Genomic DNA, 26,699 nt, shown 5'->3' with positions numbered 1-26,699 from the left:
TCACCAGTCCATCTCAGGACATCACAGGACAACTAAAATTTTGAAATTCACTTGCTGGATGAAGTATTTGAAAACACGCCTTTCTTATTACAGGGGGGCCGAGGCTCAGCAGGCACATATAATTGAAAATTATCAAGTCTTTCAGCCATGTTAGCAGTTTTTTCCAACATCTGCAAAGAATTTAAAAATGGTTTAGTTTGCCTCTAGCTTGGGGTGAATTTGTTTGACTTTAAAGCGGTCTGGCCAGGATGTTTAAATGCTATTGTCCAATAGGTTTATTATGATATCTAAAATACTACTAAACTGTTACTTTTTAAACTAAATACTAATAAAATCTGGGGGATTAAGAGTTAAAAAAGTGTCACTGATTAGGCCCTAAACAAGGAGGGGGTGGGCACCCTGCTCCAGTGAGGACAGCTCGTTAACCAAAGCGCCATCTAGCGGTTGTTTGAATGAAGTGACTCTCGTTCTCTCCAGTAAGTTTCGTTTTCTTGCCAAAATCCGTGAAGCGCAGCTTTTGATGAAATGCCCTAGTTTCCGGTTTTTGTTTTGAGCAGAGTTGCTCTTCGTGAGAAATGAAAGCTACAGAACTGCGATGGTGGGAGGATTAATGTGGAGCGATCCTTTATAAACGGCAGACCCAACCTGCATCATTCATTGCGTTTCAGAGGAACTGACGAGCAACTACTCTGAGATGACTCAGGTAATACCCATCACTTCTTTGCATCTTTACAGGGTTCATGCGTACAAAATAACGGAAATAGAATTTATGGGACATAAATGCAAAAGTTAATCATGAACGAGAAACGGGGAGTGATGTGTGCCTTTCTGTGTTTCCTACATATGCGTTGATTTTATTATCCACCATAGTCTACTTTAAAGCACCCCCCCAACAGCTTCCTGAGATCTGATGTTAGTGCCTTGCAGGCAGAATTTTGTGACTCGGTTGTAAACGTGACGTCTCAGTTGGAACTGGATCACTTAGTTTTCTAAAGCTGTTTGACACCAAAATATTTTACTGTAGTGCTTGTGTTGACTGTTTAATAAGCCAACCATCTCATAAATCAATCCGCTATCTAACTGAAATCCACTATTTGTATTACTATTTTATGTATTTATTCCTTTAAACAGAAATAAATACGAAAAAGAAATCTTTAGTGTTATTTTTTTTGTTTTTTTTTACATTCTCATACTTCTGATTACATATTTCTAAACATTCACATTACAAATGAAGACATTTTAAATGATAATCCTATTTTGCTGTCAATGAATCATTGTGCTCATTATTATGGAAATGTCACCAACCTAATAAGTTCCCGTTCTCATTAGTATTCAGGATTAGTTTTATATAAGCAAAGATTTGCTGGAGTGAAGTCATTTATTGTCAGCAACTACCCCGATTAGGTTAATTTTTTAAAATTTGAAGTCATTGCAAAAGATTATATGTTGCATCGTCTCATGTTACAACATCTCTCTTACAGCAACAAACACAAGAAGGATGAGTGGGAAGACAAGAAATCAAACCCGGTAAGCTGCCCCACCTCTCCTCCTTCACAAGTAAAGCAGAAGCTTACTTAGACGCTGATTTCTTCCCAAGCTTTTGAAATAATATAACTTGTTTTGTCTGAGCTATCGGCATCATGGCATGACACCGTCAGCTTTTTGTTGATTCTGTTTTTAAACTACTTGAAATATTAGAATAAGACGTTGCATTAGATGGATGTCCTGATTAATAGCTGGGATTAAACAGAACAAAGGCAATTCAATAGCACTCAACGTTCTTTTATTGCAAAAGCAGTGGTTAGTGTGGAAAGCTCATCCTGTGAGATTAACCAGTGCAAAACACACAATGGTAACTTTTATTTACATTACAAGGTGATTATGAAATGATGCTTCACTAGCAACAACATATGGAGAAAATTGCCACGTGTGTAAATACTATATGCACTATATGCAGTATGCCGACTAATAATGTGACAAAACTTAACATGAGCCAGCCTAGTTAGCTGCACTTTGTTAAGTAAGAGCAGGTTAAGTGTTGATATCTCAATATTTGTACTGTGATCCTGTATTGATGCATTACCAATATTTAAAGTTTGTCATGTGAAAATCTACGCCACTATGACACATATAGAGGGACCAATACTGGAAGGTATTTGAAATAATCGGCAATATCAAGAAGAAGAAAAACACATCTTCATTTGCTGAAGTATGCAGCGACTGATTATTTTCAAAAGTGAGAATTGTAGCATTCATAGGTCAATTTTAGTGTCCTCTGAGCCCCTCGTCAAATGCATACATGTGTTATAAACAATGTATAATGTCTTAATCCTGTTATCATTACAAAAAACTTCTATATAATTATAAGGCTTAATGATTGCATGCTTGTAGGTAATACTGAAAAATCCTACTACTGAAAAACAGATTGCTTCTTTGTTTGAAAATAGCTCTTTGTTATTTAGAAACAAGGAAGTAGCAAGTATGTTGTTGTATACCTGTGGAAAAAATGGAAAAATTTCCGGGGAAGGTCAGGTTTCTTAGTGTACCTCTGGTAAATAGTGCACATGAGCTTTTGTAGGAGTAACATAGAACTTCTGTTTTTTAGCTTAAAGTTAAAATTAAAAAGTCAAGTAAAAGCAAATTATTTTATTTTGTTTAATTAAATAACTAATTTGCCTTTTAGTTGTACAACAATTTCAGGAAGCATTGAACTTTCGAGTTGATCCTGAAGTATGTGTTTTAAAAAAAAAAAAAAAATAAAGTAAATAGATAAAGACAGACGTTGACGTCACAGAAAAAGTTTTAAATCCAAAGTGACATACAAGTTTCAGTGACTTGACAGGAGTGTATGGTTCACAAAATCTTCATAACTTTTCTTATATTTAGACCCACATGCCATGTTTATCAATATGTCACCTTAAATTATTAGACAAGAAAAGACTAAACAGTGTGACAGCAGCTTCAGGATTTTCTGGTATGACTTTGGCAATCATTTTGCTACTTTTTCATGACACTACAGTTTAACAGTTTTAAATTCATGAGCATTTAATAACTTTTAATGATTCATTTCTCACTGTTATTTTCTTTAGGAGGTCCTTTGGGGCAACAGCACCAACCTTCATTGACTACCTGAAAGGTATTCTTCGTCGATATCCTGATGGTGGGCAAATTTTGAAGGTTGGTATGGTTTTCAAAATATGATTATAATAATTGCTATTTATTACTAAAACAACCTGAAAGGCAAACAAAAAAACCCAAACTGTATTAATTTGGTTCATGACTCATTGGAGAATGATGCTTTTGTCAGGTTTTTATTTTTGTCCAGACACTGTTCATCTGCTGTAGATAGCTTTTCAAGCCTGCTACTCCTATTTTTTCTTTATTTGTCCATGTTTCTTACATGTTTCAATGGCACAATATCATGTATATAGTTGTAATATTAAGTAGTATTTTATATGGCGATATCATAGCTTTGTAGGAATTACTTTGCATGTGAAAACACAATTTCCTGCTTATTACAGAGCTGTTGACAAGACATTTTCTCCTAGTCAAATCCAAAGTCTCATAACCCAATTTCAGTTTAAAACTTAAATATCAAGTCTCTACTAATCACAAATAAACATTATCTTACAAAAAGCATCCTTTATAATTTGTCTACAATATTGCATTGCTATAGGTTGGTGTGCAACTATAGTTTAGTTATAAATACTCTCAATAAATGCCATGGGCAACACTAATAAAAAACTATTCAGTAATATAGTTCAGCTCTGATATGTATTTATTTAGAAACCAATATGTGTTATGAGGGATTTGGAATAAGGCCTAATTAGTTCTAGTTGTTAGTGCTAACAAAGAACAACCGTTGCTAGGTGTTTTAACAACCAGTAAAAAACGTAAAGCAAAAGGGAAGCAGCCACAAATTGAATGGAGTTAGGGACTATCTATGGTTGCAAAAACGTGTATCGACTCACATGATGGCGGAGGACAGAACATGTGGTGATGTCAAATCCGGACTTAGCGGCTCGGTTAAACCCAATAACTGAGTCCCTCGTGTGTCTTTACAGGAGCAATAAGCAAAATTTTATAATTTTAGATAAAAATAACTTAAATAATGTGAAGAACTAAAGGCATCTTTTTATATGGAATATGGTATCACTTCACACAAACATGCTTGTGAGCAGTTGCCTCTCAGGGCTTAGCCCCTCCCTGCCCATAAAATACCACCATCAGAGCAGGGTAGCATAGGAGCAAAATGGCGTAGAGCTCCCCCAGCAGATCGAAATGTTCTTTTGCTAACAGCATTATAAAGTTATGAGCTACTTACTCCTTCACTAGCTATGTTCTTCTGGAAGGTGATGCTGCTTTGCTGTGAATGTATCCTTTGCAAATATGCGCATATGAGGCTACGGGTGAGAAGAGATGGCGAAAGGGGTGCCGGGTTGCAGCTGGGTTGGAGGTGGAGAGAGGCGTGGCTTGTCACATATGGTTTTGGTCTACAGACAGTACTCAAGGGTCCACCTAGTGGTGAAGTTTTGCTTGTATTGCTCCTTTAAGTATCACAATTACAAATAATGTGTGAATATGTGCTACAGCGTTTCTCAGTTTAACCTTATTAAGCTGTGGAACCCTTTATCTTTGACCACATGGTAACAGTCAGTGTTGATGATTCAGAGAATGGTCAGGGTTAGAGGGAATGTTATTAGCTAATTTCACCATATTATTATGTTAGGAGGATTCTTTGTTTTTTCTTTAAATCCCTACCTCTAGAAATAACAAAAATGGAATAGGATGATATCAGATTCCATCTGGGATAAATAATGGCCAATAATTTGTTTTCATACATTACGATTCCAGGGAGAAAAAAAAAAAACTTTTCTCTATAAAATCTGTCCCAATCTAGTGCATTCTCCTTAAACATCTGGTTCAAGCAATTTAAAAAAAAAAAAAGATGCTTGAATGTAATGTAAGAATTTTACGATGGGTGACATTTGATACAGCAAAACTAGATCCTAGATTTAAGCAATGGACCAATAGAGGTTTCTGTAATATCTCCAGATAAAGGTCTGGAAAAACTTTCAACAGCTTAGAGAAACCTATCACAAGATACATCAAACGTTTTTCAGATATCTAAAGGCAGTAGATTACTTTAGTAAAAACATTAAACAAATAGACAAGGAACAAATTCATCTGATCAACATTCTTTTGGAGGCACTTAAAGGTAAAGTTAACCACAAATGTATTTCTAAAATATATTTATCCTTACATCTTTAAAGGAACCTTTATACAATGTATTTAAAATGAATGTGGGTGAAAGATGCTAAGATTAAACTAACTGTAGAGGAACAGTTAAACATCTGTAATGTGCAGTCGCCCACTTCAAGTTCAAATCTTTGGAGAGATTGCACCTGGAAAATTGTAAGGTTTTTCATAACTCCAAACATGAAATCATAACTTTGAAAACGGGAAATGTTTGATCTAATCCTGTAACTGTTTACTGTTGCTAGGCGTGTAAACCACAATCTGCTACTTTGAACTCTAAGTCCTCTCAAAATCAGTAAAGACTGAAAGACGTGTCGTGCGTCCCTCGTTGTAATTGAGACTCAAGTCAAAGTCTGAAACATTAGTCACCACCTTTGGTATATTTCACTTTACAAATCTTCCACTTGTAAGCTCCAGGTCTGTTTACGTCAGTCAAACCTTAAAACAAAACAGTAAAAACACATTAAAAGTAAACCATTTAAATTATTAAAAGCGTGGGGATTTCTACACAGCCTTCCTAGCGCGGCTGAGTTCTGTGCTGGAGTGGCAGGAAAGCACTTCAAGCAGTCCTGGATGAGCTTTCCTGCAAAAGCTGAGAAAAATCCTAAAAGCTGGTTTCTGTAGAGGCTGGGTCCTTACTGCAGCGTCTGATTCCGCTGAAGACAGACTTTATTTAGCTCCGTTTACAGTTTGAGCACATGTTCATGGGTCACTGAACTCCATTCAGACCCTGGTGGCTACGCCTCTCTAGTGTAGACGTCTTCTCACAAGGGCCCACGGAAAAGAGGATGATGCGAAGGAGAGAGCTTAGCTTTGTTGCGGTGTCACTCACCCTGCTATGAGGGGCAGTTCTTTGGGGCCTGTAGCCTACAGCACCAGACAATCGGATTTTATTCCACTTGGCTGAAGGCACAACACGTCACTGATGGAGTACATTTATTAACTTTGCTGTGGACTGGTTCTAAATGATTTTATTAGTGCTGTCAGTTAAACGCGTTATTAACGGCGTTAACGCAAACCCATTTTAATCGCCCTAATGTTTTTCCCCCCGCCGCGCTCTCCGGACTGTGTTTCTTTTGCCCTTGGCGCTTTCCGTAGTTTCAAGAGTGCTAGAAAACTGTAGCAAGACAGACCCGCGCTGCGCTCACTGTTGCCATCAGTGAGCGCGAAGTTTCTTTTACCCTCGGACACATGCGACTTTGGGCTTCTTTTTTCTAAAAGCGCTTCTAAATTTCATGAGTCACGGGTTGCGGTTTTTTTGGGCACGTTTCTGAAAGTGAAATCGCTTATTTGGGCTCTAAAATAAGTGACGAAACAGCTGTTATTATGAGACCTGCCTGCACTGCCCACACTTTGTATCCAGCTGAAATATCCCTCCGCCATAGGAGCCGACGGTAGTAAAGGCAGAGAGAGCAACTCTGCACGTATTTTCTGCAGTTTACGGTGCAATAACCGGTGATAACTGCTGAAAGTAGATTACATGGTGCAGATCACCATTTTATCAGACATTGGTTCTGAAGATGAGCTTTTACACGTTGATTAAATTGCAGAAACCCAACCCATTAACCGTACTTTAATGCTTATTAATTTGTTTTCTCTGTATTTGACAAACTAAGGCTGAATCACGTTGCCAAACGAAGGACCTGGAGTTACTAAACAGTTGCTAAACAGTCTCATTCAGGGTACTAAGCTCCTGCCCAGTTACAAGCAAAGTGTAAGACTGGAATGACCTGGAGATTTAAAACCTTTTTCCAGGCTTAAACTGTATGAATATGGATATAAACAGCAAGCAAAAATAATCAAAGAAATTATTGTTGTTGGTGTGAAAGCTCAGAATTAGATGTGTGAGAGAGAGAGTGAAGAAATGAACAAAACTTATGACTTTATTGAAATGTACAATTTTTATTAATTTATATGTTTATGCATAATACCATGTCTAGCTTTGTTTAAGAGGCAAAAAAAATATATCGGCATGAAAACAGGTATTCATTTACACATTTGTTTACACATGGTGTAAACATCAGGGTGTCATGATTAATCATTTAGCCATTATAGTCCAGAGTTTAACATTTGGCACCAGGATGTTTTCATTCCAATTCTGAAAAGTGCTTGAAAAATAACATAAAAATATGTTTTGTACAAGCATGTATTTTATTAGCGTCATTTATTGCAAAATTGCATATTAAAATGCCCAAACAGGCTATTACACTTTCAGAAATAAAAGGATAAAATATGCGATTAATTTGCGATTAATCTCGAGTTAACTATCGACATTATGCGATTAATCGCAATTAAAATTTTTAATCGTTTGACAGCACTAGTTTTTATATTACAAAACTAGAGTTATTTCAGTGCAGCAGTAAATTGCAAAACTTATAACGTCTGTATAAATACTAACGGATGCTGATTTACGATTATAGGTAATGAGTTGTTTTGTCCAGTCTTATTTTTGTAATTTTATCATAGTGAGGTTACATTGCTTAAAACGGCTTCATTTTCATCCCATTTATGAAATTGTTTATTATAATTGTAGCACACTAGCTTAAAATACATGCTTATAATAATCCAAAATAGGTTAGGTTAGAGCTTTGTCTAAAACACTCAATGGTGCAAAACAATTGCTCAATACATTTTTCACAAGCATTTTCATCTTTAAACCAAAACATCTGGTCCAAGTCAATTGAATCCTCATCCAGATGAACATCTGCATCAAGACTTGTCTTTCTGAGCTTACCTGGCTTCTATTAATTATACATTTTATTGTGAAACAGGAGCTGATTCAAAATGCTGACGATGCTCAAGCAACGGAGGTGATTTTCATCCACGATGAGAGGAGCTATGGTACTGAGAGTCTTTGGAGTGACAATCTTGGACAATACCAAGGTATAAATGCTAATTTGTAAATATTTGGGATGAGTTGAGAAAGACATGTCAGCCCGAAGTTATGCTGATGTAAGTTATAGGCTACACTTACTTTCGTGGCAGTTTACTAATGAAGAATATCCATTGTCTTTATTTGCTTTAATCAAAGATTACCATTTTAGAATCTCAATTATCTACCTTTCCTGTTGTTTCCTATTGTTAATTTTTAGAAGGCATAAATATGCTGTTTACAATTACAGAAGACTGTGAGAGTTTTGTTAAATAAGTTGTTTCTTATAATACTGCAAAAGATAAAGCCATTTTACACAGACCCCTTTTAAAAAAATGACTTTCCTGCATGTTGAATCTATCTTTACAACAAAGATGAGCAGTTCCATTTAGTTAATTGAAGCTTAATTTCAGAATAAGCACTAAGAATGATATACTGAGGAGATGTCAAACACTTGTATTCATTCATTCACTTTTTGATTGGCTGAATTTTTTGCATAGGTCCGGCTCTTTATGCTTACAACAATGCGGTGTTCACTGGTGAAGACTGGGAAAGAATTCAAAAGGCTGGAAGAAGCGGCAAAATCAACGACCCCAACAAAATCGGGAGGTTTGGAATTGGGTTCAACTCTGTTTACCACATAACAGGTAAAATCTATTCATAACACTGGTAACATACATGCACTTAACAATCTTACTTAAGATGTAATTTTGGAAATCATTAATGGAAAATATAATGGGAAATAATGCTTTCATTTTATCAACAGATGTGCCCAGTATTTTCAGCTCAGGACACCTTGGATTGATGGACCCGCAAGAACAAATATTTGGTGATAAGGGGTTTTGGTGGTTTCTGGATGAACCTGATGACAAAGAAGCTTTGATGACGATGCATGACCAGTTCCAACCCTACAGAGACATAGTTTCACTTCTCGGCAAACAAGAATGGTCCCAAATCATTGGGAATCAGTACTTCTCTGGGACACTTTTCAGGTTCCCATTACGCAACAAGGCATCAGAGATTTCAGACAATCTGTATGATTCAGATAAGGTGGTGGAGCTTTTTGATAGCTTCGTCGCAGATGCAGATTTAAGCCTCCTCTTTTTGAAAAGTGTGAGCTCGGTGTCCTTGATCCATGTTAGTGAGGATGGTACTGTTAACACCAGACTTGAAGTGAAATCCTCAGAACCAATAGAAGGTCTTCTGAAACAAGAAGATAAGTCAGATGTTGAAGGTTTGACAAAGTTCAGATTGATAACTGAAAGTTCAGAGGAGCACAAAGAAACAAAATGGCTTGTAACAACATGCACCATGAAAGAGAGTAAGGTGCCAAACCTTGATCGTCTTGCAAAAAAGTTGAGTTTTTTACCCAGAGTAGACTTGGCATTCCCCCTTGATGAGCAGAGAGACTGTAGTCAGGGCAGACTGAGCTGCTTTCTCCCTCTGCCAAACAATGAATCCAACAAGACCGGTCTCCCAGTTTATGTTAACGCCTGCTTTGGCCTGACGGACAACAGAAGGCACATCAAGTGGGAAGAAGAAGACCAGAAACATGACGAGCATGCCTTGTGGAATGAATTGCTGGTGAAGGAGGTGCTCCCACAAGCATATGTGAAGATCATTCAAGATGCCATCAAACTTTGTCAACAAAGTGCTCTTTCTGTGTCTTCTGTGTACAACCTGTGGCCTGATGTTACTCAAATGCAGCACAAGGACAAATGGCTCAATGTCGCTGTGGATGTTTTTCATCACTTACTCAATCAGAACATGGCTGTTCTCTCTCTTGCCAGAGATGAAACCCAGTTTATCCCTCTATCAGAGGCTGTGATGCCCTGTAATGGTCCAACAACATCTGACACACTGTCTGCCATTAAAAGAACTTTGGTTTCCTGTGGGGAGAATCTTGTGAGTTTACCAGCTAAGGCAGTGAGGGCCATTGAAGCCTATCCACACAGTAACCCAAAGTGTGTGACTCCCAGCTTCCTCAGAAAGGTTCTCCGCAGGTCTGGTGTTCATAACATCAGTAAGGAAGACAAACTCTGTGTTTTGGAGTACATACTGAGTGATGGACAATACAGGGAACTGGAGGGCCTTCAGCTACTTCCACTCAGTGATGGATCTTTCAGATCTTTTACAAACAAAGAGGAGGACACTGCTTTGATTGATAACAAGGAATTTCCAAGGTAAGATTATGGTTTGTTTGGTATGTCTGATACTGTATTTATTTATTGGTTTTGATATGAAAGGTATGAATGGCTTCGCTTCAGTTGTTAGGACAGTTAATTTACTCCTTGAAGCACCAGATCGCAGCGCGCCCTGGTGAGTGATTACGCTAGCAGAAGGCTAAGTTTGAAGTCGTTCTCTGAGCGCGTTTTGTTTGTGATCGAAGCACAGGGAATAATGACTTTCTGTTTCGCTTTTAGCCCACTAATAATTTTTAATGGGGAATCCTATAGGAAATATAGCGCTTTCTATGGATTGCAACCCCAGAATTGAGGCGTATAGGCGCAGCTTTTTAAGCTCTGCGTCTCACTGGCTCCTAAGAGACTGTAGAAAAAAACCCCACTTTTTTGGTAATGTCTGGTACCAGCATAATTTATGCCTCGGTTTGAGTCTTTGAGGTAGGCGGTTTATTTATAACTCTGACCGCTCTTCCTGCTGCTCTGTTAACACGAACTGCAGCAGGAATAATTACTGATGGCCACAAGTTGTGAAAGAAGCTTAAACAGCTCGGTAGAAGGCGGGGTTTAGACTGAGCTCTGGATGGACAGCTGTGAACGGATTATCCGCAGCCCAGATGGGCTTTGTAATTTTTATGCGTGAGAAATGCCATGTGTTGCGTGTGAGCGTGTGAAGTCAGTGAAATCTGTGTGTCACACGGTCAATGCGTGAGAGTTGAGAGCCCTGCCCATCAGCCACAGAAACAGCATTTTGTCCCAGTTTTTGCCTTAGTTAGCATCAATGTCCTGCTCCATTGTGGCAGCTTTGTTAACCTAGGTTAAGACAGCTGTAATAATTCTCTCGAAAAGGCACAACTGAAATTCGCACATTATTATTTCTGACCCCAGACATACAGCTATAGTCTTCAATAAACTCATATATTGCTCCTGCTAAAAATATATTCATCCAAAACACTGGAACTAGTACAGTAAGTTCATATCAGCCTGTCTTTTCTCTGTTTGGGTATAACTTGTTGATGTTTGAATGTGTAAAATATTTCTATTCAGTTCTAGGGAATTTCATGTAGAAAAACGTAAATAAAATAATGGTTCCTTATTCCCAAACCTAATGCTTTTCTATGAATATTGTAAGATATGATGACTGATGTTTAGGCATCTCTGCTAACCTCTCCTGGGTGCTGGGAACATCTAAGCAATATGATCTGAGAAAACCAACCAGAACAAGTTGCAGGACAAAGAAGAAATGTAGTCTCATTAGAATCAGACTTTTTTAAGACTGAATTTTAATCTTGTAAAATCAAATCATTAAATCAAGTAAAAAAAATTATTTACATTAAATTGAAGTGCAAAAATTTAACCTGCAAAAACTTAGCTGCAAAACTTTACCAGCAAAAATTTACGTGCAAATATTCACCTGAAAAAATTACCTTCAAAAATTTGCCTGCGAACAAAAATGACTCTAGCGTGACTCATGTTGGTGATTTAAGCCAAAGCAATCAATATTATAGTCAGTCTAATGGCTTTTAGTCAGTCAAATTATGCTGATTTGATCACATGACGTGACACACCAGTGCATTAGGCGGAGGTCAGTCTCTTAACAGTTAGCTGGTTTGTGGCTAATTGTTAAGAAACTGGTGCCCCAAACACACCTGACGCTCTAGTGTGTCACAGGATGAAATCAGTATAATTTGATTAGCTAAAAGCTGCTTGACTCAATCTAATGCTTATTGCTTTGGCTTGAGTAACCTGAAAGTCAATACATTTGCAGAGGAATATCTGCAGACAAATATTTCTAGGTGAAAGTTTACAGGTGTATTTTTGCAGGGGAGTTGTTGCAGTTGAATTTATACATAATTGCACTGGATAAAAGCTCAGTGTTATAGATTCAATGTCTAAAAAAACAAACAGTAAATCTACAACATGCGATTTGATTGGGACATTTCTTATTCTAAGCAATATTAGTACATGGTTAACCTATTTTTGTCACTGAAACTTGATTCAGCTTTTGTGACGTAAAAATCAAGTGCAATAAACAAATGTATCTTTTCACCAGAATGCTACTGCCATACAGCAAAAACCTCTTCATCCCGCACGATCTAAGTTCAACCTGCAGAACCCACCTGACAGAACTGGCCAAGCTAAGTATGTTATGTTGACTTTGACTTTATTAAACAACTGTTATGATGAAATTGTCTTGTTTTTTTTTTGCAATAACTATTAAATATGTTATTCATATGTTTTTCAGAACTATTCAGAGTCATCAACATTGATAAAGACCATGTAGTGCAATATACAAGAAAACATCTGCCACAGGACTGGAGGAAGACGGAGAAAAGACTTGTTACTTGGGACACCAGCAACAGTCACCATCCACCATTAGATTGGCTCCAAGAATTCTGGAGGTTTCTCAACTCTCACTACAATGAGTTAAGTTGTTTTAAAGAAATACCCCTGATACCTGTCAGTCCCCTCTCTGTCAGTCATCCTGTTTCACTTGCAAAACTACAACAGAAGACAACCCTCATTTTTCAGAAACGAGGTGAGAACAGTTTGCCCAACCAAATAGCTCAGCTGGTGACCAAAGCTGGTGGCACAGTGGTGAGAGGAACTGAGTGGCTTAAGCACGAAGACCTTGAAAATTATGTCTTAAACCCATCTCCAAGGAGTGTCATGAAGGTGTTGTTGAATTTAAACTCCCAGCAAATCATCAGAGACATGAAGTCTGAGTCTCAAACATCAAGAGAAGAACTGAAAGACTATCTCTCCCATCTGAGTTCCCTTTCGGGTCAAGAGAAAGGTTTGCTAATAACACTGCCTCTGTTTCAAACTATGACAGGATCTTGGGTCACAGCTCAATCAAAACAAGCTTTGGTTCTAACATCTGGTCCAGATATACCCTCGGAGCTGCCTGTGCCTGATTCAGTTATCCAGTGTGCAACTGAGGCTGATCGCAGACTGTTACAGCTGCTGAAAGTGAATCTCTTAGGCCCAGCTGAAGTAGGCATTATTCTGATTGACAACATCAAGAACGGTGCCTGCAGCAATCAAGAAACCAAGAACATAATGACATGGATTTTGCAGCATGGTGACATCCTTTTCTCTCAAAACCAGTCCCTAAAATACAAGTGTAAGGAATTGAGATTCATTGATGGAAAGAAAAAGGCTTCAGACTTTTTTGATCCAAGAATTAAAACCTTTAAAATGATCTTGGAGTCAGACTTCTTTCCCCCATCTGTATACACAGAAACACCACAGATGCTGCAAAGCCTCACCCATCTTGGATTGATAAACAAAGAGTCAGATTTGACACCTGAGCATTTGATGCATGCAACCACAATGATTGAAAAACAAAAAGAGAACTCTGAAACTGAGGCCCTTAAAAGAGGTCAGGTCATCTTGGAAATGTTGGATGGCTATGATCTACTGTCAAAGTTTTCAAATGTGCAACTTAATAATCTCAAGATGACTAAATGGGTCCCATGTGATCAGCCTGGTACTGAAAGACAACATCTATCTGACAGATCTACAAAAAGGCGTTTCTACAGCCCAGAGGAAATGAGACACACTGTGTATGAAGACATTGTTGGTGAGGTGATGCCTCTGATGGGGAGGCTCAGTGACAGAGTTAACACCAAGCTCGGCCTAAAACGTCTGCCTCCACCAGAGAAAGTGATTGAGAAGCTGTCACTGCTCAAATCAACCATACAGGACATGGATGATCCTGATACCAATGTGGATTTTAAAAGAAAACTACATAGCATTTACAGCCACATGCAGCAAAACATCTCTGCATTCGCAGAGTTGATGGACATAGAGCCAGACTGGCTGTGGGCCCATGACCAGTTTGTTTCTCCTCGTGACTTGGTTCTTAACTACCCACAGGAACTGGATCTGAGCTCCTACATCAGGAAAGTGCCAAATGAATTTTTGCCATACAAGAAGCTGCTTCAGAAGTTTGGTCTGAGAACTTCACTTTCAAATGAAGACATAGTTGGTATTCTTCATTCTATCAAGCAAAACATCGAAGCAAGACAACACGCATTTGCAAGTCCGGCTGAGGTGAAAGTGTCCCTTGAGATTCTCAACTGGTTGTGGAAAACAAAGCAAACAGTTCAGGGTGACATCCCAGTGCCAGTCATTACAGAAGATGAACAGTTTACCCTTAAACCAAAATCAGAAGCCCTCCTCTGCGATGTAAGTAGAAATAAACTGAAAGAACTTCAATTTAGCGAGGAGGAAATGTATCTCTTACATGAAGAAATCCCAATCGCAACAGCTGAATGGTTTAAAATAAGATTTCTCAGTAACTACATCCTTGCTCCAGAGTTAATTGGCATTGAACAGTGTGGACAATCTGAGCCAATAACTACGAGGATTAAAAACATCCTTAAAGAGTATGATGAAGAAGGCGACATCTTCAAAGAGCTCATTCAGAATGCAGAGGATGCTGGAGCTGATGCCTGTAAATTCTTGGTGGATTTCAGAGAACATAAAGATCCTCCTGAAAGTCTCATTGATCCAGACATGGCCCTTTGCCAGGGACCATGTCTTTGGGCCTTTAACAATAAGCAGTTTACCGAGGACGATTGGAAAAATATTGTGAGAGTTGGCTCAGCCTCAAAGCAAGATAAAGTAGAAAAGATTGGAAAGTTCGGACTTGGATTCAATACTGTTTATCACGTGACAGATATTCCCTCCATCCTGAGTGGTAATAAACTTCTCATACTTGATCCAAATGTGACTCACCTGAGAAAGCACATCCAGCAGAGTACAAACCCTGGAATCAAACTGGATCTCTCTCAAAAGAGACTTTTCCATTGCTTTCCTGGTCTCTTTAGACCATATGAAAGTATTTTTGACTGTGACTTCACCCAGAAATGTCCTCCAGAACCCTATGATGGCACTCTAATCAAACTACCTTTCCGAAGTGAAAAAGAGGCAATGAGATCAGAAATTTGCAAAAAAGTGTACCACAAACAGGACATCCTTGCCTTACAGCAAAACTTCACAAAGAACTCTCAAACTCTTCTGCTTTTTCTCAGGAATGTCAACATGTTGTCTCTAAAATGTATGTCAAACAATATATCAACATCACTGACAGATAAAGAAATACCAACTCTTCTAAACATCTTTAAAACTGTTGATGATACAATAATGGTTCCACCTAAAACTGTTGTCACAAAGCAGCAACAAGCAGAGAAATCACTGAAAGCTAATATTATACGCACAAAGGTCATTGATAGCTCCACAGTGCAAATTGTCCAGATAACTAGCCAGCATTCTGGTGAAACTGAACAACAGTTTTGGCTCATTTACAACTGCTTTGGCACAGGTCAGTCTTTGGAAATGGTGCTTGAGGCAAAGGAGAAAGCTGCATACTCTTTGCCCATTGGAGGCGTTGCTGTGCGTTTGCAACAAGAAAAAGAGTCTGGAAAATTCTCTCCTCTACAAACTGATCTACTGGGACAGGCATTTTGCTTCCTTCCTCTTCCCATTCAAACTGGTCTCCCAGTAAATATAAATGGTACATTTGCTGTGATGAGCAACAGAAGAGGTCTGTGGGAAAGTGGAGTAAAACATGAATGGAACAAGGCTCTTCTAAAGGATCCTCTGGTGACTGCATATGTTACTGCACTTTCGGCATTAAAGAAAATGTCTGAAAACAAGCAACTTGAAGCCTACTGTTATCACACTTTTTGGCCTGAGAGAGAGAAAGTGAGTGATACTTTCAAGCCTTTGGTGGATGAATTTTACTCTAACCTTGCTCAACCCTCCAGTGGTCCGGAGCTCTTTTTTGATGGCGAACACTGGTGCTCTATGAACAATGCCATCTTTCTACACCAGAGCATTGAGCAAAATGACAAAATCAGTGAACTTGCTTCTCAAGTGTGTAAGAAATATATAAAAGCACCAAACCGTGTTGTCCCTCTTCCACTGTGGTTAAGAAAAAGTTTCAAGCAAGCTGGCCTAGAACAGGTTTTACAAAACAGGACGTGGACCTGGGAGAAGTTCTATCAAGAAGCAGTGTTCAAAAACCTTGGAACCATGGACCCTAAGACCAGAGACACACTTGTGCTGCATGCTGTTGACCTGAATATGAAAAAGATTGACCATCTACTGACATGTTATCCTTGCATACCCACAACAGATGGAAAACTCCAGTATATCAGGAAACTTGTCAATCCCTCTGGAAGAGCGGCTTGTCTTTTTGAGCCAAAAGACGGACGCTTGCTGGGTGGAACCAAACAGGACTTCTGTTCACCCAAAAGGATTCAACGTTTGTTGGAACTTGGAATGGCAAATGATCATCTTACATTGGAGGACATCACCCACAAAGCATGCACGATGGCTAAAACCTTCAGTCTAGACAAAAAGAAAGCATATGAGAATGTAAAGTGCCTCCTTGAACTTATGAAGGACCACTTGGATAACAAAAATTCTCCCCACTGGAAAACATTGAGAATGACTCAGTTTCTCCCAGCATTTTCCCCCAGTGACATAATGATGAATAAAAACACAACGCTTCAAAAACCCACAGCTGTTTTCAGTGACAGATCCTCTCTGCTTGTTAACATGATTCATCCTGTGCTGGATAACACAGGACTGAAAATACACAACGCAGATCCAGTCCTAGATGGTTTAGGAGTACAAAAGAGTCCAGAGCCAGAGATCGTCCTTCAACAGCTAGAAGAAGCCTGTAAGCATTCAAAGTCAGCTGACGCATCTATGCTTCACAAAATAGCATATGAGTGCTATAAGTTTCTGGATCAGTCAATCAGTGGATGTCAGAATACCACCTTAATTTCACAACGAGCCAATTCGTTCCCTTTCATCCTCATTGGCAACACATTCGTTAATGTCAACTGTGTTGCTGAAAATGAGGAGTTTGAAGCTGAACCATATCTCCATGTACTTCCACGTGCCTTCTCTAGTTTCAGGAATCTCTGGGAGACTGTCGGTGTTGAAAAGTTTTTCACAACCACTCAGTTTCTGTCTGTGCTTCGAAAGATTCACTCCCAACATGTAAACAAAGCACTGCCAAAAAATGATCTATCAATTTGCCTCACAATTTTAACCAAAGGGATATTTAAGGCAGAGCAAAAACCAACTGAAGACTGTTTTGTACCAAACGAACATGGAGTTTTACAACCCGCCAAACAACTGTTTTACAATGACAGCCCATGGATGCCAGTTGCTTCGGGTATCACACTGTGTCATGAACATATCCCTCGTCCAATGGCTATCCACTTTGGAATCAAAACAACCAAGCACCATACTCTGGAAAACATCACAGTTGAAAACTTTTCCCCCTTTTCATTTCATTTTGAACAGCAAGAACAACTAACTGTTCGAATTAAAAACATAATTTCGGCTTATCCATCGAAGAAGGACATTCTTAAAGAGCTGATCCAGAATGCTGATGATGCTGAGGCAACAGAACTTCATTTCATCTGGGACAAACGGCAGCATGGCAAAGAAAAAACGTTTGGGGAACGATGGAATAATCTGCAGGGTCCAGCCCTCTGTGTGTTCAACAACAAAGTGTTTTCTGATGATGACTTGAAAGGCATCCAGCAGCTAGGAGAAGGAGGGAAACAAAACTTACGAGGAAAGATAGGTAAATATGGAGTTGGCTTCAACTCTGTTTACCACCTTACTGACTGTCCCTCCATTCTAACTGGAGACAAATTACTTTGCATTTCTGATCCCAATCAAAAATACATTGAAAATCATTCAGACAAACCTCCAGCGGGCATTGGTTACAAACTAGGTAGTGGTTTCAAGGATATGTACACTGATGTCTACACATCATTTCTTCCTGAGAAATTCCCTCTTAAAGAAGGCACCATGTTCAGATTGCCTCTGAGGACAACTATGGAAGCAAGAGGCTCGAAAATATCCCACCAGGAAGTAACTGAAGATGATATGAATGAACTGATCTCTGCCCTGTCTGAAGATCCAGAAGGACTAATACTGTTCCTGAAAAATATCTGCAAGATAAATGTTCATGTAATTGATGACAATTCAAGAAACATTAAGACCACCCTCGTTGTTGAAAGAACTCTGAAACAAGAAAGCAGAGTAAAAAAGGATGTGTTTGCTGAACAACTAAAGAATGCACTGCAGTCTAAGAAGCCAATAACCCCATGCAAGACCTTTTATGACATCTCAGTTTCCACCTCAGATAAAAGACAAAGTGAATGGATTATGGCTGAACAGTTTGGTTCACACAAAAGCAATGATGAACTAAAGCTAACTAACCAACTTCCTCATGGAGCAATTGCTGCGCGTGTGAACACAAAGTCTCATTATACCAGCCTGTACAGCAGTAATGCTTTTGAAGGGGCTGTGTTCTGTTCACTTCCATTGCCCGGAAAAACTGGACTGCCAGTCCACGTGAATGGAAACTTTGAGGTAGATGCAACCAGGAAAAATCTTTGGAAAGAAGATGGCCAAAGTGTGAAGTTAAACTGGAATGAGAGTTTGAAACAACTAGTCATTGCTCCACTATATGCAGATCTCTTGCATTACATACGAACTAAAATTAACATAAAGAAAGCCTTCCTTGGAAGTCTTGGACATCAAGTCAGTGAGTCATACTTGCGTTTTTGGCCAACTATATCGACAAATGTTGGTCCAGAGTGGCATCAAATGATACAGGAAGTATACAGGTCCATGAAAGAAAAGGGTCTTGATGTAATTCCTGTGCTGAAGAGCTTAACTAGTAAAACTGCAAATCAGGAAATGAAACAGTATTCTGTTGACTGGTGTTCCCTTACAGAAACAGATTCTGTTAAAGCACCTTACCTTACAGACACAGAAAATGAAAAGATCAATCTCATTTTAGAAACTCTCAGGATGAAACTTGTTCCCGCTTTCTCAAACATGGACAACATTTGGGAAAACATGCAGTCAGCTGGGATTAAAGTGCTAAAAGTCAATCCTGCTTCTGTGCGTGCGTTTTTGCAAGCAAAGCCCCTTAACGATCCAACCAAAACCGATATGGATTTACCCTTGGCTGTGAATGCCACTCTAATCAGAGATAAAAAAAGATGCTCAGAACTGCTGGACTTTTGTTTGAAGGATTCTGAGTTAAAGGAAAATGAGCAGAATGATTTGACTTTGCTTGATGGGCTTCCACTTCTTCTGACAAAAGATAAGGTTTTGAGAAAGTTTAATTCGAAATCTCCTAAACTGATATCAATTTATGACAGGCTTTTCTTTGGCTATGAAGAAAGATTTGCAGATCACACAATCAATGGAAAGCACCGTGTTCTGGAAACCTTTAACCTCGTCAAGAAACTGACACTTCCAAACGCCGTAGAATACTTAAAACCAATAATTCAAAGACTTCTTCAAAGTTGTGCAGTTAATCCAGACACTGGTTTGTATCTGCCCAGTGAAGAAATGCTGAAGTGGCTGGAATCCCTTTGGTGGTTCATCGTAAGTGAAATTAAACTTGAGACATCCAGTGCTGATGATGAAAGTCTGACGTTAAGGGATGTGAGAGAACTCCTCAGTGACTGCTACATCCTACCTGTTGTGCATTCAAGGTTAAACAACCAGCATCTCCTGCAAACAATGAAAGACATGCCAAGTATAATCCCATATGTCTCAGAAAAAGATATATCATCCATCCTCTGCAAACTTGGTTTTTTAAAACTACATACTCTCTTCTTTTTAAAAACGCACCCACAGTTTAAGCTAATTCTACACCAGGAACTCATGGATGTGAATGATAAAAGCTCAGTGCTGGACCAAGTATGTAAAATCAACCAGTCTGAGTTTTCACGCTTGTCAAGTGGTGATATGAAGGCATTTCAGAACTTCCTGCAGTCAGGAGTATCCATGTCCAAAACCCGTCAGGAATATGAGAGGAAGTTTAAATCTTTACCAATATTTGAAACAACACTTGGTGAACGAGTGAGGATTGATGGACATAAGGAAGTGTTTGTCCTTAACAGTAAACATTCAGAGACATTTCCACATTTGTTCACCCTCTGCAACAGCAAAAACACTTTCCTGAAATACAACTCAGAAAATCTGGGTCTGTCAGAGATGCTGAAGATTAAAATCCTGGATGATCTTGAGTATTTTATGAAGTTCATTCTACCATTTGTACAAAGACTCAGCGAGAAAGAGACTCTTGACTGCTTAAAGTTGTTATTGTTAATGGATTGTATGAATTTTGAGTATTCCAAGTACAAGGACAACATTATCTCCTCACTGAAGTCTGTAAAGCTCATTTCCAGTTCCCAAGGTCAACTAGAGACTGCCTCATACTACTATGATGACAGTGTTGAGCTTTATGAGAAAATGGCTCCCCCAGAGAAATTTGTGCCGAAGAAATTCTGGACATACCTGACTGGGGGAGATGAATATAAAACAGAAAAAGCAAGACAGCTGGTCAGAGATCTAGGAATGAAACATGAGGTGACCAATGATGACATAATCAGGTTTGCATACCAACTGGAATCAGAAGCAAAAGAAACCAGAAACATTGAAAAGTTGAAACAGAACTCAAAGCTGCTTTTCAGGGAAGCCTTGACTAAAGTGAGCAAAGACAAAGACGAAAGGTTGCTAAAGAGCATTGCTGACATCAAGTTCATTTATCCAGTTAAGATTCGAGAAGATCTCTGCAACTACCACCAACCATTTGCTTCAGAGAATACTGCTGTTCAGATCAAAGGAGCTTTGATTCATGGAGATCCTAAACATCAGGATTTGATTTGGTCCTCAATGCCAATCATACATTTGCCAGTTTATATCTCTCAAAATCTGCCACAAAAGATGAAGAATGCAGGAGCTCACCAACAACCACCTTCACAGTATGTGACTAGAAACATGGGAAACATCTGTCAGTCACCATGTAAAAGTGAGCCGTTGATCAAAACACGTGCAGATGTGTTTCGATGTGCGTATGCCTACCTGCAAGCCAATGACTTTGATGGACACTCATTGTATGGCCTTCCTGTTGTCTTAGTTGAAAATGACACTGTGCTTTTTAAAGCTGATGGTGTTTGTCTCTCACTTAATCATGATCTTGAGTTCAGACCATACTTATACGAAATTTCTTCACAAGATGCAATGTATAAAGAGTTCTTTAAGAAAGTTGGTGTGAAGGAGAAAGCCACTGCAGAGCATTACTGTAATGTCCTGGCGGCTGTTTATGCTGATTCCTGTGATAAACAACAGCTAAATGCAAACCAGCTGATCACGGTAAAACGAGCAGTTCAGCACTTGTTTCTCTTGATGAAAAATCAAGAAAACCACATTGTCAGTGGTGATGTTCAGACTTTGTATCTTCCTGCAGTCGATAGAAAGTTGCACACATCAAGTTCACTCTACTACAACGACACAGTGTTTGAGATCAAAAGATTGGAAGAAGGATTGGAGGATAGGTTCCTGTTGCTGGAGAAACTCAGTTCATGTCATCTGGAGAGTGACATCTTTGAACACCATCGACTGGTGAAGATGTTACCTGAGAAACTTAAGCCTAAAATGTTATCCCAGATCACTGAGGAGAAAGTTGTGGAGTCAAACATGCAGCTTTGTGAGCTTGGGAACAGTTGTGAGTTCAGTGGTTGGTTTGATAAGCATCTCTCCTCAGAAGCATTCAAACATGGACTCATTTGTCTCCTCAGAGAACAGACCGAGGGTAAAATGACACAAGAAGAAGCAACAGAGATGTGCTTAAAGTTGTTTGGTAGTATTCAGATTGTCTGCTGTGAATCCCTAAAAACGATGCTGTGGCTGGATGGAGAGCCGCTACACAAAACTGCCAGAGAAACTGATGTTTTTGTCAAACAAGAACAACGAGGTCTTACCTTGTTCTTGAAACACAACAATGACATGGCTCCTAAGGTTATAAACAAAGTTAACATGATTTTGACAAAGGGGATAAATGCTCTTTTAGACCACAAAATTGCATCAGTTCATCTGCCAGTGCTTGGACAGCTTCTCATGTGTGATGATCTGCAAGATGTGCAGCAAACCTTGGCTGATAATGACATCCATGATAGTGTTGAGACTGAAAGACAAACTCTCAATCCACCAGACCCAGGGACAGATATTCCAGATGAATGGCATGATTCATTGGACATGAGCTTCCTGAACAACTTTGAGGAGGGGGAATATGTCGGATACAGCACCAACAACACATACATTTATGCAGTTATCATCAAAGAGCTTCCTGGACAATCTGGAAGATGTTCCTGGAAATACAAGATAGATATTGGAGGTGATGAACCAGTGGAAGTTGGTCATCTTGACCTGTACCAATTTAAACGAGACAAGAAGATAAAAAGAGAAGGGACAAGAAATACGTTTTCAATGGAGCTGGAGGTACTGGTAGGAGGTGTGCCTCATTCCTCACAGCCCACACAAAGTTCCTTACCAGCCTCTCTTGATGAAGCTAAAAGAGAAATTGACAAATGTTTGGCTGAGATCTGGATACTTCCTGAACAGGAGAGGAATAAAGCCATCAGGAGACTTTACCTTAGATGGCATCCTGACAAAAATCCTGACAGCCAGTTCCTCACCACAGAGGCTTTTAAATATTTGCAGAATCGAATCGAAGAGCTCACAAATCCATCCAATTCAAGCAGAACTTCAAATTACAGAGACTTCTACCAGCAATGGAACCAAGAGGCCAGACGTCACAGAAGTGGTCGAGAAAGATTCTTTAGATCTAGAGGCTTCCATTCCTACAACTTTTGGACCCATAACACAAACGTTCCAAGGCCAAACAGAGAGGAAGCCAGACGCTGGTATAAACAGGCTCGCTGTGATCTTAACGCCGCTCATGCAGACACAAGTGAAGGCAGGGCAGAGTGGTGTCTCTTTAAAGTCCATCAGGCCGTGGAGAAAGCTCTCATTGCAGCAGAATACAAACATAGTGGTAAACACACCACCGGCAGCTCGATTTCAGCCACAGCAGCAAAAGTTTCCTGCTACCACCGTCAACTCAGGGACCTGCCTCAGATTGTGGACGAACTGACGTCACTGGGAGTGGACGCCAAAAAGACTCAATATCCCAACTGTCATCCATATCCCCACATTCCTAATGAGCGGTTCAGGTCGGAAAATGGAGTACTAGCAGTGAACAAGGCCTCTGAGCTACTCGACAAAGTAGACGCGTATATAAATTAGATTGGAGTTCGAGCGATAACTTTTCAGATCTTGATCAATGCTAAAATCTGATGCTTTCTGGCTTTGTAAACCATTTATTTGTTTTGTAATAAAACATCAACAGTACAATAGAGTTTAATTAAAAATGTATCTTGATTATTCTATTTCAAGACAGAAAACAAACAAAAAAAAAACATTGGATTCATTTATGAAAAGTCTAATTTCAAAGCATGTTTTAAAAAGCAGGATATTTCAGAGTAATCACCCTTTTAACATGTATTTCATATTTTCTGTGCAGCTTTTCAGTGTCAATGCACATATTGACTCTCACCATTTCTTATATTAATATACTGTTTTAACAAGCAGGATGGAACAAATATTGTATACTGTATTATGTTTTTTGCTGTTTTTATGTTGGGTATTGTGATGTTATTTCATTGTAATTTTGAATTTTTGCATTTATTTTTATCTATGTTTCAGTTCCGTTTTATGATTTTATAACATGTTTACACTATATTCCTGGAGGCGTTATACTCCTATCCATTTAATTTCATGACCAAATATGTTTATAGTATAATTTTTACGTGTTTTAATTTTAGTTAGGAGTTAATTATTAATGCTGTTAGACTCCACGTTATATTGTATTATATTTACCTTATCTAAAATGTTCCTAATTTTAGTTTTATGTATGCATTTATACCATCTTGCCAAGCACAAGTATAAAAGAATTGTACTGTTGCTTTTCAAAATAATGAAACTACGGTGCCTATAAACAATGACCCATTATACAGTATTGTGTGTTGGCTTGTTTTAGATATGCAACCGCAAATTAAGTACTGTAACCTAACTGGAATTGTTTTCTCTATTTATAAATATATTTTAGTTGCCGTTAATTGAGCTTTGACAAAAAACTTTAAATAAATATTGCTCCCTTTACACATGAATCATGTCCAACTGTGGTTTATACAGAAAAAACATTGAATTTAATTTTTTTTTCTTTTCTTCTTTTATGTAATGTATTCAAGACTAATTCAAAAAAATATTTCTGTCACACCATGCTTTTTAGTATGTCTTTGAGAACTAAATTTCAATTTACATTTTTTCAACATGTCTGATATAATACTGACTTAAATTATGGAGTAATATTGTTAACCGTAAACAATTCTGTTTAATTGGTAGGGGTTGTAATGAAAAGCCTTGTCAAGAAAATGAACCTCTTTTTATTTTAGGTTAATCAGATTTCTGCTCATTTACAATCAATGTTTAGACCAAATTTAGGCTTCACTCTTCTGGGTTTGCCTTGTTGGCTATCAGTTTTATAGACACCTTTAGTAAAATAAATATACTCCAAACCATGACGAAAAAAATCCTGAGTTTTCTTTTTAGTTTGTGTGTTTACAAATATATTTTTATATTTACCTGAATCAGTAACTGAACCAAGCCTGCAGAAGAGTGAGTAAAGAGACTGTAATGGCAGGTAAGCGAAATCGTCCCTAGATAGCACCATTGTACTACTGTATATCTGGTCTGTCGCTTGCCATGCGAATTTCCAGTGATATATCAGGCAAGTGAAAGTATGCAAATGTGGCGACTGTCGGCAAAAACGCGTTCGGTGTGAACGCACTGACCTGCTAGTTGCAGAGACTAAATCTCTTTGCATGTTATTTGAGTCATTCTAATGTTGTGTTCACACCAAACGCCTTTTGAGAATCAAGGGCATCAGATATACATGCAAAGTCTATGGTTGACGCACATTGGTTTTCGAGAGGTTCTGCAGTGCGTCACGCACATCTTGCGCTGCGCGTTTTGAAACTTTCTGCGCGTTTTGTGCTGAAAGTTTGGTTTGACATGCGTTAAGCGCCTCTAGAGTGTCCGAGAGTTGGAAAATCTGAAGTTTTGCAGCTGGATGCGGGCGTCAACCAATCAGAGAGACTCTGCTATGTGACAAAGTGGGGATTTACCAACAGGAAAAATATTTTTACTTCATATCACTGATAAATGTTAACACCGAGATGCTCACTAACCTGAGACAGATAGATACTCTTCAGCCAAAATGAGGCACCTGTCGTTGGTGTCCTGGTGGGAGATGTGGGCACTGATGGGCTGGGAGAGCATCAATAGTGCTCCTGCAGTGAGTGGTGAAACTCAAAACGCCTCTGAATTATTTGTGAATTTAGACACGGTGCAGATTATATATATATATTTATTTTTTCAAAGAGTCCAGGGTAGCACCTCCGTATGGGAGCCACTTTGTCAGACGCGCCGTCAGAGCGTTGAGGCTCTAGACAAGCACGTCTCACTTTTATGTGCACAAGCGTCCAAGTTGAGTCGTTGGATGTCATTTTGACGCTGAAAAGGCTTTTGGTCTGAACGCAGCATAAAGGTGCATTCAGGCAGAACGCGAATTCCCGCCACAATGTCGCCTCTTTTGCATGCCGTTGCTCACCTGACAGCGCACCGGTGTAGGCGGGCGACATGCCAGAAATCTCTTCTGCAGGCTTGGTCCTTTCTGGACTGGTCAGGGTGGTGATAACCGGATGAATCATACAACTGAGGCCTATTGGCAGACCGCCACTGTCAGTTTTTCTTCCATATTGAATGAAAATGGCTTCATGTCCGCCGCCGTCTTTCATACCACATCACAGCCACCTCCAGTTCCTGATTGGTTGCCGCAGTGTGACAACACACAAAAGTTCAGATTTTTCAACTCCAACAACTGTTGCTTCGTATCCATCACAGGCATCGTATCGCTCTGGCTTCGCTTGAAACGCTCAAATCGCTCCTTTTGCGTCGCTAGAATCGCCCCTGTGGCCTCGCTTAGCGTCACATCGCTCCTGTGTTTACACGTACCTAGGGATATCATGTAAATCTGTCGCTCGGGCTGCCACATTCGTGTTCAGTATGAACACACCTTTAATCGTAGAGTTACGCTGCTAGTAACAATATTGCATAGTATGTGAAACCTGTTTTCCTCCAAAACGCATCAACAGCAATCAAAGCCAAACTGAACCTGGTTAGACTGCAGACATGTAGCCAATCAGACGATGCACTGCAAAAAGGGAACTAAAAGTAGGTAAAATCCTCTTGAAATTAGTGTATTTTTTCTTTGAATCGAGCTGGTAAATCATTCTGCCAATGGAATAAGATTTTTGTACTTAAAATAAGAACAATTCATCTCTATCATCTTATTTCAAATGCAGGATATCTAATTATCCTATTTTAGGGGTGGAAATTCTCATTCCATTGGCAAATAGTCT

General features: G+C 39.0%; 1 protein-coding gene across 1 annotated transcript; it reads left to right on the top strand.

Annotated features, from left to right (window-relative positions):
- Positions 1-555: 555 nt before the first annotated feature.
- LOC105925064 (sacsin) lies at positions 556-24,809 on the top strand. Its single transcript, XM_036139475.1, has 8 exons — positions 556-703; positions 1,482-1,527; positions 3,090-3,177; positions 8,031-8,142; positions 8,632-8,778; positions 8,898-10,314; positions 12,365-12,453; positions 12,557-24,809. The coding sequence occupies exons 2-8, from the start codon at positions 1,499-1,501 to the stop codon at positions 23,461-23,463; spliced, it is 12,789 nt and encodes a 4,262-aa protein (XP_035995368.1). The 5' UTR covers positions 556-703; positions 1,482-1,498; the 3' UTR covers positions 23,464-24,809.
- The last annotated feature ends 1,890 nt before the right edge of the window (positions 24,810-26,699 follow it).

Source organism: Fundulus heteroclitus, chromosome 7, assembly GCF_011125445.2.
Source record: "Fundulus heteroclitus isolate FHET01 chromosome 7, MU-UCD_Fhet_4.1, whole genome shotgun sequence".
Taxonomy (NCBI): Eukaryota; Metazoa; Chordata; class Actinopteri; order Cyprinodontiformes; family Fundulidae; genus Fundulus; species Fundulus heteroclitus.
Note: the sequence above shows the minus strand (reverse complement) of the source record. Positions and strands in the feature narration are given on the sequence as shown.